Below are 14,772 nucleotides of genomic sequence, written 5' to 3' on the forward strand. Positions count from 1 at the left end.
TCTCCAAGGTCATCCTCTTGTCCATCCACTAAATTACATAGATAACAAGGTGTAGAGCTGGATGAATACAGCAGGCCAAGCAGCATCAGAGGAGCAGGAAAGCTGACGTTTCGGGTCTAAAAAGGGTCTAGGCCCAAAATGTCAGCTTTCCTGTTCCTCTGATGCTGCTTGGCCTGCAGTGTTCATCTAGCTCTACACCTTGTTATGTCGGCTGCTATGTCCTGGATGCCTCTTGAGTGTTGTTGCAGCTGCACTCATCCAGGCAAGTGGGGAGTATTCCATCACATTTTGGCTTTGGGGAGTAGATAGCAAATGATATGACTTTTACTTTGAAACAAGCAGAGGATCCATTTCTGTTCATCCTTTGCCTTGCACGTTCTTCCTTGTGTTTAAACCCCTGTACAGAATCTAGACAATCAAATCTGCTTGATGCCACATGCTGATTTATGAAGTGAGTAAAATATGTACTTATATTTGTAAAATATGCATTTAGAAAGTGAAAAATTTAAGCTGATGATTAATGTGAGTACAGCATTTCTTACCAGAAAAGGAGGGGAGTGGGTTGACTTAAAACCAAAAGTAGGCCAAAACATGATCTTTCGCATCAATAAAGTGGGATTGTCTTATACACCAGGTGAACTTCCACACCTCAATCTCTGGTATTTATTCAGCTCTGCCCTAATTGAGCAATTTAACATTATCTATTTAATATCTACTGAGACGTCCTGAAGTATCTGTCTTTAAGGATCTAGTACTGATCTAGTAACTTTTCCGGTAAGTGTGTTTTTAGTACTGATCTAGTACTGTGTGTACGCTGCTACTTTCTACCTGTTTGTCCAGTTCTGCAGAAGCTGATTGTGACTGTTTAGTGTTTCAAATTTCCAGCATTTTAAGTGCAGGGGTCAGGGTGGGACAGTGGAGCAGCTGAGGGGCTAGAATTCGTCAGAATGTGAGGTAGTGAAAAAAGAAATCCCAGCGATGGTCTGTACTGCATGATAAAAACCAAAAGAACTGAGGATGCTGTAAATCAGGAACAAAACCAAAGTTGCCGGAAAAGCTCAGCAGGTCTGGCAGCATCTGTGGAGGAGAAAACAGAGTTAAAGTTTCGGGTCCGGTGACCCTTCTGAGGACCTGCTGAGCTTTTCCGGCAACTTTGTTTTAGTACTGCATGATAGTGCAAGTATGATCCAAAAGAGGTGAGCAGTGCAAAATTGTGTGAGATAGAGCTCACAGCCAGCAGCCCTCCATGAAACTCCTCCGAAATTGACATGTTGGCAATTTTTAGTAAAACTCCCTCCTCCATTTAAATGCTGATCTGACCTGACATTCCATTGGCATAGACTTCTGAATAGATTTTGAGGTAAGTGAAGCAGAGGAATCTGACCTTTCTTTCCTTTGTAGCCCATTGGCATTGAAGTTAATCGTAGGATTAAAATGTGTTGTAAACCTGAGTAACATTGTGTTCAAAAAAGTGCTGGTAAATAGCAATCCATACAATCCAAACTTCACAGAATCGCGTTATAACCAACACAAGTTTGCGTTTTACAAATACCGTTCCCCTATTTGCCAATCACGTTACAGCCAACTCGCATTGCCAGAACACCTTGTAACAGGATGTTTAGCTTTCAACATGCACAAGTTGTTGAGTTCCTAATTAGCTCCCAGTCTGCTCGTGAAATCATAATCTCCGCTGAGCTTGCATCACAGATTGTAAAATCAATTAGAAGTGCCTCTTCCAGAGATTGTAAAGCACTTCCAACAAATAGACGATCCACACCCGGAAGACACATCAAGTCAGCTTTAATAGCACAAACTGGACTGTGTAGTTCACTTCAGGAAACCCCAGTCTGTATTTTTTTATCCTTCGGCTTACTGTTCCAAGGGTGTGTGTTTGGCGTCAAAAGTATGTTGGGTAAGTGATACACTGACACCATCTAGTGGCTGTGGTGTGGCAAATAGGTTTAAGCCCAACAGACCGAGGGCAGAAACATAAACAAAAACTCAGTAAAACTGACCGAATCTGTGAACAGAAAGCAGAGTTAACATATTAATTCCTCCTTCATTACAGCTCCTGCCAGATGTGCTGAGTTCCTCCAGCAATTTCTATTTTTGTTTCAGATCTTTGGCATCTGCAGTTCTTATGTAGAATGGTCACTGGGACTGGAAATGTTAACTCTGCTTTCTCTCCACAGATGCTGCCAGTCCTGGTGAGTTTCTCCAGCAATTTTTGCTTTTTTCTTCAGGTCTTCAGCACCTGCAGTTCTTTGCAAAGGGTCCCTTTAGGGGTTTTCCCCCATACTCTCTACTTGCCAAAGCTCTAAAATCACAGGTACCTCTCCACAATCACAACCTGAAAGTTGGGCTGCTCAAAATCAATTTTCTTTTAATCTAATCTTCAGAGGATCTTCCTGTTGGGAGGTGGCCTCTTCCCCCTCTCTCTTGGCGTAGGCACTGGCAGATGCCAACTCAGCGGCTGGCACTATCAATCATTTACTGTTGGAGGACTGCTCTCTGGCCCTCCAGGCCTAGGAGCACTCTCACCTTGATTTAATACTCTCTGCTCAATAATTAAAGCTCACCAAAACTTGTGTCAGGTGCTTACTCCTGATAAGGTTCTGGGTTGAGTTCAAATTTGATCCTGATATCTGGGTCATAGTCGTATAGTCAGAGAATCAGACAGCACAGAAACAGACGCTTCGGTCTAACCAGACCATGCCAACCATAATCCCAAACTAAACTAGTCCCACCTGCCTGCACTTGGCCCATAATCCATAACCTTTGGTCCTAATCCCAAATGGAAAACTGAGCCCTATAAGGGCCTAAATTGAACTACAGTTGGTGCTGTCTCCATTTGACAGAATCCCCACGATGCAACAAAACTGAGCTGGCTCTTGATTCCATCCAGGAAATCCATATGGTGTTGGAAATAAAATACTTCACACTGGTCCCGTTCTCCTGCTGGGAATGTGGGACGTCGTTCCAGGAAAGTTCACTCTGAATTTGGTCTGGTCTGCACATCCTTCTTTGTTTATTTGTACAAGGGAATGTGGGTGTCGCTGGCTGGACCAGCATTTATTGCTCATTCTGAAGAAGTGGGTGGTGAGCTGCCTTCTTGAATGTGCTGTACTCCTTGCAGTAGATTAGCACCCCCAACGTTGACAGGAAGGGATCTGGGATGAAAGTAGAATGCCACATTCTCCCAGTGCTGTTGACCCTGTCCCTTACAAATACCAAGCCAACCCCTTCCCAGAATCCCCACCCCACACATTCCAGAGAAGCAAAGTGAACTAGAAGCTATGGTCCTTGTTTCTTCATTTCAAAGAACCACACAACAGCAACTTATATTCACAAGACTTTTTAACATGGTAAAATGTCCCAAAGAGCTTTGTAGGGGCAATGTTCACATGATACTTGATAGCCAACGAGATGTCAGGATAAGTGTATAATAGCTTGCTCAAACAGACAGTTTTTAAGGAGATTTCTTCAAGTTACAGACTGAGACAGAGAGGTTCACAGAGAAAATTGCACAATGTGTGTGTGACCTTAGCTGCTGAGGGGCAACGGTTAACAGTGAAAGGTTTTGGGGACAAATTAGCAAGAATGGGGGGAACGAAGGGATGTATACATCATATTGCTGCTTTCCTTTGAAACTGTGTACTTCATACTTTGCTTCAGGTATTGGAGCTTCAAGAAACTGCTGTTCCAACACCCACTGTGGTTCAGCACCAGAGTCTGAACCAGAGACCATTGCGGTTGCTACTTTTCTCCGTGACCATCTACAGGATATTTTGTGCTACCTGACCATTCACTCCTATGGACAGCTGATTCTTACTCCATATGGGTACACAAACACAACAGCCAATAACCACGAGGAAATGGTGAGACATCTTCCCTAGCGGAGGGGATGGCAATCTAAATTCTAGGTTTTGCAATTACCCAGTTGCTCTGCAGATTAGGCATCAGATTATCTGGGACAAAGGAACCTTATTTACAGTCAGTATAGTCCAGAAACCACCAAACCCTGGGAATGATTGATATTCCAAACTATGATGCAGATTGAGGGATGAGTTAAACACAAAGTGTAATGTCATATAATAAATTAGCACATTCAAAATAAAAAATAAAATGACTTGTATTTGTATAGGATTTATTCTGACCTCCAGACGCCTGAAAGTGCTTTATAGCCAATGTAGTGCTTTTTGAAGTGTAAACACAACTGTAGGAAATAAGATCGAGATCCAACAAAAGGCAAAATATTAGCTAGCAGGCCATCTGTTCTGGTGAGGTGAGTTGAGGGATGAATGCTGGCCAGGACTCTCAGGAGAGTTGGGTCCTCAGTTTACCACCTCATCTGAAAGACGTTGCCTCCAATAATGCAACATGCCAGTCTAGATTACCCATCCAGATCTCTGGAATGGGCTTTGAGCCCACAATGCTAAGCCACTACTAGCACTATTTGATCTTCAGCCCCATTCAGATTTAGCAACTAACAGCAGATTACTTAGACAATTTGGATTGTATTGCCATTGGAGGTGGGACACAAGACACTCCATTCACTCAGAATCTAGTCCAAAGCGGGTTGTAACTTCAGTCTGCATTGGATCATTTACTAAAACCACCTATTGTAAAATCATCTACTGACACATTTCCATGGGCATGAACATTTTAAATCCTCTTGAAAAGGTTCTGGGGATCAGGGCTGGCACTACAAAAGAGCTAGACTGTGGCCACCTTTAAGTCTTTGTCCATTGAGACATCTGATGACCAAGACGCAGTGAATGAGAGAAGCAGAAAATCATTTACTTCAATTTCCAGATAGCACCTATTTTGAGATATGGGACCTGATTTAGGTTGAGGTACACCAGGAAGTGGGTTGGTGGTCGCAGGGGTATGTGTGGTTAGGGAAAAGGGGGAGCAATTAAGCTGAAATGGGAGCAACATTCTCACTCTGTTTCATCCCTAATCTGCAATGATAAATTGCTGTTAGCAAGGCCATTCACCTAAGCTAGTGCGGAATGCCTTCCAATACGCAAGCCAGGCTCTTTGGGATCCAATCAATTGGGTCATGGGGCTAAAGGAGACCCTGGCAAGGGAGTTTTCATGACAGTTTCACTAGATTTTCTTTTGAGCTGGTTTTCTTTGTGGAAGAATGGAATAGTGAGGGGACGGCAGTGTCTGTCCGGGTCCCACAAGGAAATCCAGGGCACCCCACGTTCTGAATCCATCCCTTCACCACTTACATGACTAGCAGGGACCATACCTGACTTACATGTGCATTTTCACTGCCAGGGTCTGAGCTCGCTGTTTTCACTTCCCATTCACAAATCTGTGCCAATGTTGCAAAGACCCAGTCATATCAAGAATGGCTTCTTTCACCTAGCTGTGGGACTAACATTCACATTTGAACTGCTGGTCATAGAGTCATACAGCACGGAAGCTGACCCTTCGGTCCAACCAGTCCATACCAACCACGTTCCCAATCTAAACTAGTCCCACCTGCCTGTGTTTGGCTCATATCCCTCCAAACCTTTCCTATTCATGAATTTATCCAAATGTCTTTTCAATTTTGTATCTGCATCCATCACTTCCACTGGCAATTCATTCCACACACGAACCAGCCTCATGTACTTTTTAAATCTTTCTCCTCTCAACTTAAAAATGTGTCCCCTAGTTTTAGACTCCTCCACCATCGGAAAAAGATCCTTGTCATTCATCTTATCGACACCCCTCTTGATTTTATAAACCTCTTTAATGTCACCCCTCAACCCTTACGCTCCAGTGAAAAAATGTCCCAATCTTTCCAGTCTATTTTTATATTTCAAACCCTCCATTCGCAGTGACATCCTGGTAAATCTTTTCTGAACCCTCCCCAGTTTAATAGTATCCTTCCTATAAAAGGGTGATCAGAACTGCACACAGTACTCCAGAAGAGGCCTCACCAACATCCTATACACTTCAACATGATGTCCTAACTCCTATACTCAAAGGTCTGAGCAATGAAGGCAAGCATGCTAAATGTCTTGTTAACCACCCTGTCTACCTTCTATTGTGAGAAGGGAAATTTTTTTCCTTATAGAATCCCTACAGTGTGGAATCAGGCCCTTTGGCCCAACCAGTCCACACCAAACCTCAGAGCATCCCACCCAGACCCATCCCCCTATAAGCCACCTAATCTGCACATCCCTCAATACTACGGGCAATTTAGCATGTGGCCAATCCACCTAGCCTGCACATCTTTGGACTGTGGGAGGAAAACAGAACACCCGGAGGAAACCCATGCAGACATGGGGAGATGGTGCAAACTCCGCACAGACAGTCGCCCAAGGGTGGAATCGAACCCAGGTCCCTGGCGCTGTGAGGCAGCAGTGCTAACCACTGTGCTTGCATTATAGCCTGTGTCTAAAAGAAGTAGACCTGCATGAGTAAGAGCAGGTTTCATGTTCTACAGGCAACAAAAGAGAAGCTGGTTTAAATCATTGTTATAAATATGTACGGTCGGTTCAGAATAGAACTGGGGTTGCCTCCCCCTGAGACAGTATATTGACCAGCACTGAGCCAAGCTACATCTAGCTTGTTCTAAATTCTTGAGTTATTCTCTGTGAGGGCCTCCTGTTTGAGCAACGCTGTCCTGTTATTTTGCAGATGAGAGTTGGAGAAAAAGCAGCTGATGCTTTGGAGCGGAAACATGGGACCAAGTTCAAAGTGGGGCCTTCCTCGTGGATCCTGTGTAAGTTTCAGCACTTATGCTATTGACCTGGCTCTTTGCTCCTTGTGCACCTCACTTTGATCAGCTCTGATCTAGAGACTCTTCCGATGTAAGCTTCTCTGAAGTTGAACTACAAAGCAATTCTGCTTATTTTATTACGAAGGAAGGAGCTGTTTTGCATTACAATGGTCAATATCGTTTAGAAGGGCAAATTCCCTCTCAAAGGCAAGCCCCAGATTGAAATGATTACTCACCACCAGGTTCCATAATGAACACACTTGAGAAAATTCCAAATATTCCAGCAAATACTAATGGGGCACAAAAGCAGTCTAGTGTGGTCACAAAATGTTAGCAACTTTAACAGTACAATTGTGTGCATTGAGGAAAGCTGTATCGTGGGGTGATAGTACCTGCTGAAACTTAGCCAGGTGATGGAGAAAAGTCCACTGTCTATGTTTGATAGAAAAGAAAATTCTAAAAAAAGTAAGCAAAGATGAGAGGCAGTAAAGAATTGTGATCTCTAAATGCTTGATAATCTCTTAATCAGATAAAGGACCCTAAATGTGGTTGAAATGAAGGAATTAAATTGACTGATGGCAAAACATGAGCCCAAAATTGTGAAGCAGTTAAGGATATAGACTAGAAAAGGACGGGGGGTTGGTACTAATTGGTTAACTATTTCAGAGAGCTAGCACAGGCACGATGAGCCAAATGGCCTCCTTCTGAACCACATGATTCGGGTAAAACGGCACCTAAAAACTAAAGATGTGTAAACAGTTTAGGCATAAGCCTTCCTAAGAGCAAGAACAGGAGTGACAAGTATGTGGCTTAGATCAGGAGTAAATGTTCAGAGATCAAACGACTTTCCAAAGTAAGGCCAAAGAGAGAAAGATGGTCAAGCATGGACAGTAGAAGTGAAGAAACAACAGGCTTGTCCTGGCAATGACTGAAGGAGGAATTGGGAGTGAAAACAAAAGAGGAAGAAAATAGGATGGATGAATAACATTGACCAGTGGACTGAGGGAGGCTTAAAGAAAACCAGAGAAGAAGGAAGACTAAGGCAATGTTCTCTTCCTCAAGAACAGTCCCAATTTTGCCAACCTACATAACTGAAGTTCCTCATCACTGGAATTAGTCTTTTGGGTCTTTTCTGCGGCCACTCTAATACCTTCACATTCTTGCCAAAGTCCAATGTCGGTATTAGACATAATACTCCAGTTGAGGCTGAACCAAGGTTTTATACAAGTTTAAAATAAACTTCTTGCTGTTGGACTCAACACTGCTGGTAGTGAAGTCTACGATACTGTAAACTTCATTGCAGATGACAGTTAAAAAAACAGAAATTGGAAAGACAAAAGGGAGGGACCAGGAGATGGAGACTAAGAGCTAGGGTGCTGAGGCCATGAATGGGGCCATGAGGCCAAGAGTGGGGGGGAGGAGAGGGGTGTGGGGGAGGAGGTGTGTGTTGGGGCAAGGAGGTGTGCCCTGAGTCAAGATTGAGTGTCTGAGAGCTAAGGGTGGGAATTCCCTGGAGGAGAGGTCAGGTGCCAGACACCATTTCGCTGAGACTGGGTTGGGGAGTTGGGAGCCACCTCATTGCAAAGGTGCCTGCTGGATCTGGGGTGGTTGAGGGAAAAATAGAGGAGGCTACAAAGTGGTGAGAGAGACGTGGAGACTGTAATGGGGCTTTAGAGTGAGAATGGACTGGGTAAGATGGGGGTGCAGCACAAAGGGGTCCATGGAGCAGGGCGGGGTGGTGCAGGAGGTGGTAGGGCCACAAGGGAGATGGTGCAGAGACACACAGAACAGCAAAGGGACTGAGATGAGACAAGGAACTGCAAAGGGGCTGGGGACAGACGGTGACTGGGGAGAGGCAAGGGCGAAGAAGGGGACCACAAGAGGCTTGGGGGAGGCAAGAGTAGCATATAGATGAGGAGGCGGAGGGGACGGGAGACTGGGAGGCCACAATTGTGGTAGGAGAGACAGGCAGCAAGGAGATTGGGAGGATGAAGATGGTATGTGGGAGAGAAAGAGCCTGCAAGAGGAGGGAAGAGAGTAAGAGAGAGGCTACGAAAAGGAAAGAATAGTTTCAAACCTGACAAAAAATAAACACTCTGCTAATTAGGAGCGGGGGATTGCTCAGGTAAATAATTACTTGCAAATGATTATAGAATTACTGCCTTAATACTACATATGTTCAGGAGCTACTATATGGGAAAGTGCAGTGGATGCTATTGTAATGAACACTGTATCAATTGTTAAATATAAATCTGAGACTGCAATACAGGTAGTTCTGGTATAATACGTGTTTCGTTAATGCAAATTGGCTGTAGTGCAACCAATGAATTGTGGACTCTATTTGGATAACGTGAACTTTCTGCTGTGCAGGTATCGCGATTTTCTTTAGTGATTTCCATACACCGCGATTTTCTATAGCGATTTCCCTTAATAGCATTTTTCTATAGTGATTTCTCTGTAACGGTGACTTTCTACAGTGATTTTCTATAGCACAAGGCCATGCAAGAACGCAACTGTTGCATTACAGGAGAACTACCTGCATGCGATACAGTAAAAAAGGCAGTAGGTGTCGGATTTAAATATTCCAGCACTGTGAATATGCGATACAGCCGCTTTAACTGTAACCTCATCATTCCAGAAGTGTGTTTGTGGTGATAGCTTTCTGTGTGTAGAATTGTATGTCAGTGACTTTGAAACAAAAAGTTCTCTTGCTAATTTATGCCTGTAGTCTTGTGGCCAACTTGAAAACTGTGGTGTCTAGGAAATTAATGTTTTCCTTGCGTATCGTGCTTTAAATTTCAATGAAAAATTCATAATCATTGAAGATTTTGATGAGGACCCATCAGACAAACTGCCTTGGTGCTTTAACCAAGAGGTGTAAAGGCTTTGATAAATCCTCAGAAGAAATCTGACTAGAAATTGAATAGGGATGAGGAAGGGCAGAGAGGCTGGGATTGCTTACCTTAAAGCCAAGAAACCTGAGGGGATTTGTGAAAAATTCTGTAGCGTTTAGACAGTTTCTGTTCATTCTATTTCAGGAGTGGCTGAGAGGTCACTAATCAGATGGATTTACAAGGGAAATTTTCATGCAAAGCATTGTTAGGATCTGGAATCCATTTCTTTCATGAGATTGTGGCAGATGTTTGAAAGGAAGCTGGATAAATACTTTGAGAAAAATAAAGGGAAGGATGGGGTGGGAGGGCAGTGAGGAGAGAATCATAGAATCCCTACCATGTGGAAGCAGGCCATTCAGCCCATCAGGTCCACACCGACCCTCCGAAGAGCATCCCACCCAGACCCACTCCCTTATCCTATTCCTGCAACCCTGCATTTCCCATGGCTAATCTACCTAACTACACATCCCTGGACACTATGGGCAATTTAGCATGGCCAATGCACTTAACCTTCACATCTACAGAGAGGGTAGGATTGACTGGATTTCTCTTGTAAAGAACAAGCACAGACCAGATGGGCTATCGAGGAGTTTAAAAAAAGGGGTGGGATAAGGGGACCTGGAAACTGGAGAAGCAACCAAGACCCAAGATTTCCCTCCCTGGCCCTGGGCTCCAAGGCAGTTTTCAGGAAGGTGCTTATTTAACATGGAACCGCAAAGGTGATATCAGAACAAAGGTGAAACGCTTGCCAAAAATTAACAATTTAAAGGGGAAATTGCAATCTAGAGAGCAAACGAGTGTTGGGATAGACAACCTCCAGATCTTCGGAGTAAACAAAAAAAAAACCAAGGAACAGTAGATGCTGGAAATCAGAAACAAAAACAAAGGCATTGTTGAAAAGACACAGCAGATCTGGCAGTATCTGTGGAGAGAAAACAGAGTTAATGTTTCAGGTCCAGCGCTCTAGAGCAGGGAAATGTTAAGTCTGCTTTCTCTCCTCAGATGCTGCCAGAGTTGCTGAGTTTTTCCCAGCAATTTTTGTTTTTGTTCTGGAGTTCAGGGCTGAGGGCAGGTACTGTTGCCAATGGAGTGGTAATAGTAAGGGGAGGATCTACCTTCGGAATGATGTTCCAAATTAAAGGAGTTAATATAAGTCGGTGTTTAATGGTAAGAGGATGGTACATGTAGTCAGCTCATGTACTGAAACATTTCATCTTTCAGATTATTCATCTGGCTCCTCACGGGACTGGGCAGGTGATGCTGGGATAGACTTTTCCTATACTTTCGAGCTCCGAGACAACGGGACCCATCAGTTCCTGCTCCCAGCAGATCAGATCCAGCCAACCTGTGAGGAAACCATGGCTGCTGTAACGACCATCATTGAGCACGTTCATGACAAGCATTTCCCAAACTCCTCTCCGACCATTGTAGCTCTGTGGTCAGGTGTGCTGACCCCATGCTTATTAAGCATGTACTTTGTGAATTCGCTGTAGGAAAGAGAAGGCCGACAGATAACTGGGTAGGCCTATTTAAATAATAAAGGGCTCCATTAGGTTTGATGCAGAAAAGATGACTTTGTGGAAGCCAATAGCCATAAAAATAAAAGATACTCACCAATAAATCAAATGAAGAATTCAGGAAATTTTTTTTTTTAACATAGAGAGTCCTTTATTCATTCACAGGCTGAGGGAGTCGCTGGCTACACGGCATTTATTGTCCATCCCTAATTGCCCAGAGGGCTCTTAAGAGTCAACCACATTGCTGTGGGTCTGTAGTCACATGTAGGCCAGACCAGGTAAGGATGGCAGTTTCCTTCCCTAAAGGACATTAGTGAACCAGATCGGTTTTTCCCAAGAATCGACAACAGATTCATGGACATCATTAGATTGTTAATTCCAGATACTTATTGAATTCAAATTCCACCATCTGCTGTGGTGGGATTCAAACCCAGGTCCCCAGATCATTATCTGGGTCTCTGGATTAACAGTCCAGCGATAATACCACTAGGCCATCGCCTCCCCAGAATTTGAAACGTGGAATGGTTGGGGTGGATAACATTGATCCATTTCGCGGTAACCAAGCTAAGTTCATGACAGAGAAAGGAATAGAAGGATATGGTGATAGGATTAGATGAAGTAGGGGTAGAAGGAAGTTTCTATAGGCTCAGCATTGACCTGTTGGGTAAATGGCTTATTGTAAAATGCCATGTTTCTTAGTGTGTTTTTCTGCTAAATGCTCAGATTTCTGGAGTGAGGGGGTGAAGATAGATCACTATTATGTAGTTGTGGTGGGTACAGAGGAAAGGACATGTCGCTCAGGGGCTGAAAACTGACTCAAAAACGTGGTCAATATTAAGAAGTGACACTGTTCCCCAGCTCTAATCCAAGTATTTCCATTTCCTCAATCATTATTTCACCAAGGAAATGGGGGATAGGTACTTTCGTGTAACCGTATCAAAATTCCACTCCATTCTGTGCCCAAAGGTAGCTTCCTGGCACTGCCCATGCATCATCCTGAGTCAATTCTCCGGGAATTAGGCAGCTTTTGTCAGCGGGTGGTTTAACATTGCTTTCCACCTCTCAGGGGCAAGGTGAGGGGCCAGGTCCCAAGTCTACCTCAGCCAGAAGGGGAATTGAACTGACTGTGTTGACACTGTTGTGAACCTCACACTGTTCATCCAGCTCATTGTTCTAATCCAGCCCCATAATGAAATAACTCCTGAGATATATTGGGCTGAGCACCGACCACCCCTGGTTCTCACCATGACGGTTGCATTCTTCTTTGCAATTTACAAATATGGAAGTTTCTTCTTAATTTTAGCTCTGATTTGCTCAATGTTTTGAAAACAGAATACATTATTTTTTTAAAAATCAAGCCAGTTGAATCTGTAAGGGAAATTCTCAGGACAACTCATAGGAAGTGGACTTTTACAAATCTCCTGCTTTCCCCAATGTTACATACTCTCCAGGTCAGGCAAGGAAGGCTCGTATGGTGATCAGGATGTTTCAATCCGAGACCAGAGTGTGGTATCCACTCAATCAACTGTACATGCTGGATATGGACAAAGTACTGAACCAATATCACCATTAACGCTGCAAGATGAGCCTCACTGGCACTTTCAAATCCCACTTCGCAGGCTTGAGCACAAAATTAAGGCTGACTCTGCCAGTGTAGTATTGAGGAGCTGCATCACGGCCAGAGGTGCCATCTTTAAGTCGGACCCAGCTTTTCCTCTCTGGTAGATGTAAAAGATGCTCACTTTTTGAAAAAGGGACTGTGGAGTTCTCCCTGTGTCCTTCACAATGTTTATGCCTCAACCAATAGGTAAGGCAGGTGGCCTGGCCAATGGAAAACTGAAAAGAAAACTGAAATTGCTGGAGTAACTCGGCAGGGCTGGCAGCAGCATTTGCAGAGAGAAAACAGATTTAACATTTCGACTGCAGTGACCCATCTCTAGAACCAAAAGTACATGGGAAATGATGTTATTTATACTGCTGGCAGGGACTTGGGGTGGGGAGGGAATAAAGGAGTGAACAGAGATGGAGCCCAGAAAGAGAGAGAGAGAGAAAGGCAGACATATGATTGATAATAAGCCACTGTCAAAAGCATAAATAAATAAATAGCAATTTCCAGCTACTATCAGTTCTGAAGGACCGAACTGTTAACTCTGTTTTCTCTCCACAGATGCTGCCAGATCTGCTGAGTTTCTCCAGTAATTTCTGACCTGATCATTATCTCATGACTATTCATGGATAACTTGCTGGATGCTATTTGACTGCCCACTTCTTACGTTGCAGTGCTGACTTGCGTTTAAAAGGTACTTTCTTAGTTGAGCAACATTTTGGGTTGTACTGTTCTAGTGAAAGAAGCTGTACAAATGTAATGACAGTTTTTCCTACAAATGCAGCACTCACAATAGTTTCAGAATTGAACCGACTCACTGTGCCTAACCGTCCACAACTATGACAGCTTTTGCTGAAAATGCTGTTGTAGTGTCTATTAATAAATCCTTGAATCTCTGCATCTCTTAAACATAACACTTAATGCAGATCACGTTGACTGTGTGGGTCCCTTAGCATTCTAGACACAAGCAGAGACTAGTGCATTTGTAACTGATTTCTGATTTACTGAAATGATTGAATGAAAACTTCAGGGTCTTGCTGTAATATTATCTGCATTATTCAACACTGAAAAGTCAAATCCCACAGGCAATATTCCCATGGAACCAACTGAACAGGAACAATTTGCATTACTTGCTCATCCATCATCATTCTTGTGATAATCCTATAATCTAGGAAAGCAGTATCTTCTCCAGATAATTTTTGAATAATATAAAAGCTAGAGCAGTCAATCATTTTTGACTTCTGATGTTTATTGGTTTAAATCCCTTGAGCTGGTGCCCATTAAAAAGGACAATCATGGAATTCCTACAGTGCAGATAGGGGCCATTCAGCCTATCAAATCCGTACTGACCCTCCAAAAAGCATCCCACCCAGACCCAGCTCCCCATTCCATCCCCGTAACCCCACATTTCCCATGGTTAACACACCTAACCTGCACATTCCTGGATACTACGGACAATTTACCATGGCCAATCCATCTAACCTGCACATCTTTGGACTGTGGAGGAAACCGGAGCACACGGAGGTAACCCACACAGAAATGGGGAGAATGTGCAAACTCCACACAAACAGTCACCCAAGACCGGAATCTAACCTAGGTCCCTGGTGCTGTGAGGCAGCAGTGCTAACCACTGAGCCACTATGTCAATAGATCCTTCTAATACTAGCATTGACCTAAATCTCACCAATGCCTGTCTTCTGGAAGAAGGACAGTGCTATCTTCAAAATTGTGCCAAAAAGAGTCACTGGACCGTTTTCTCTCCAGGCTGCCAGGCCCATTGAGTTTCTTCAGAGTTCTTTGCTTTTATTTCAGATCTCCAGCGTCTGCAGGATTTTGTTTTATTTGCTCAGGGGATGTGGGCATGGCTAGGCCAGCACTTATTGCCAATCCTAATTGCCTATTATGGCTTTGCTTGAGTGCTTAGTTCATTGCTACTTTTCTTCCACCTTGTAGAAATTCTGCTTTTCTCTCCAACGGAATTCCTGTTTAGAATTTGGAATTGGAAAAATTAGTCAATTTCCATCTTTCTCT

General features: G+C 43.6%; 1 protein-coding gene across 1 annotated transcript in view; it reads left to right on the top strand.

Moving 5' to 3' along the window:
* Positions 1 to 11,244, top strand: part of LOC109910743 (carboxypeptidase O) — a 34,873-nt gene extending 23,629 nt beyond the window's left edge. Inside the window, exons 9-11 of the mRNA XM_048599202.1 lie at positions 3,676 to 3,878; positions 6,643 to 6,727; positions 10,840 to 11,244. Of these exons, the coding sequence (XP_048455159.1) occupies positions 3,676 to 3,878; positions 6,643 to 6,727; positions 10,840 to 11,111 (560 nt within the window). The 3' untranslated portion in view covers positions 11,112 to 11,244. The remainder of the gene's footprint in view (positions 1 to 3,675; positions 3,879 to 6,642; positions 6,728 to 10,839) is intronic.
* Positions 11,245 to 14,772: the final 3,528 nt, after the last annotated feature.

The sequence above is a fragment of the Rhincodon typus genome, chromosome 7, assembly GCF_021869965.1.
Source record: "Rhincodon typus isolate 14 chromosome 7, sRhiTyp1.1, whole genome shotgun sequence".
Classification (NCBI taxonomy): domain Eukaryota; kingdom Metazoa; phylum Chordata; class Chondrichthyes; order Orectolobiformes; family Rhincodontidae; genus Rhincodon; species Rhincodon typus.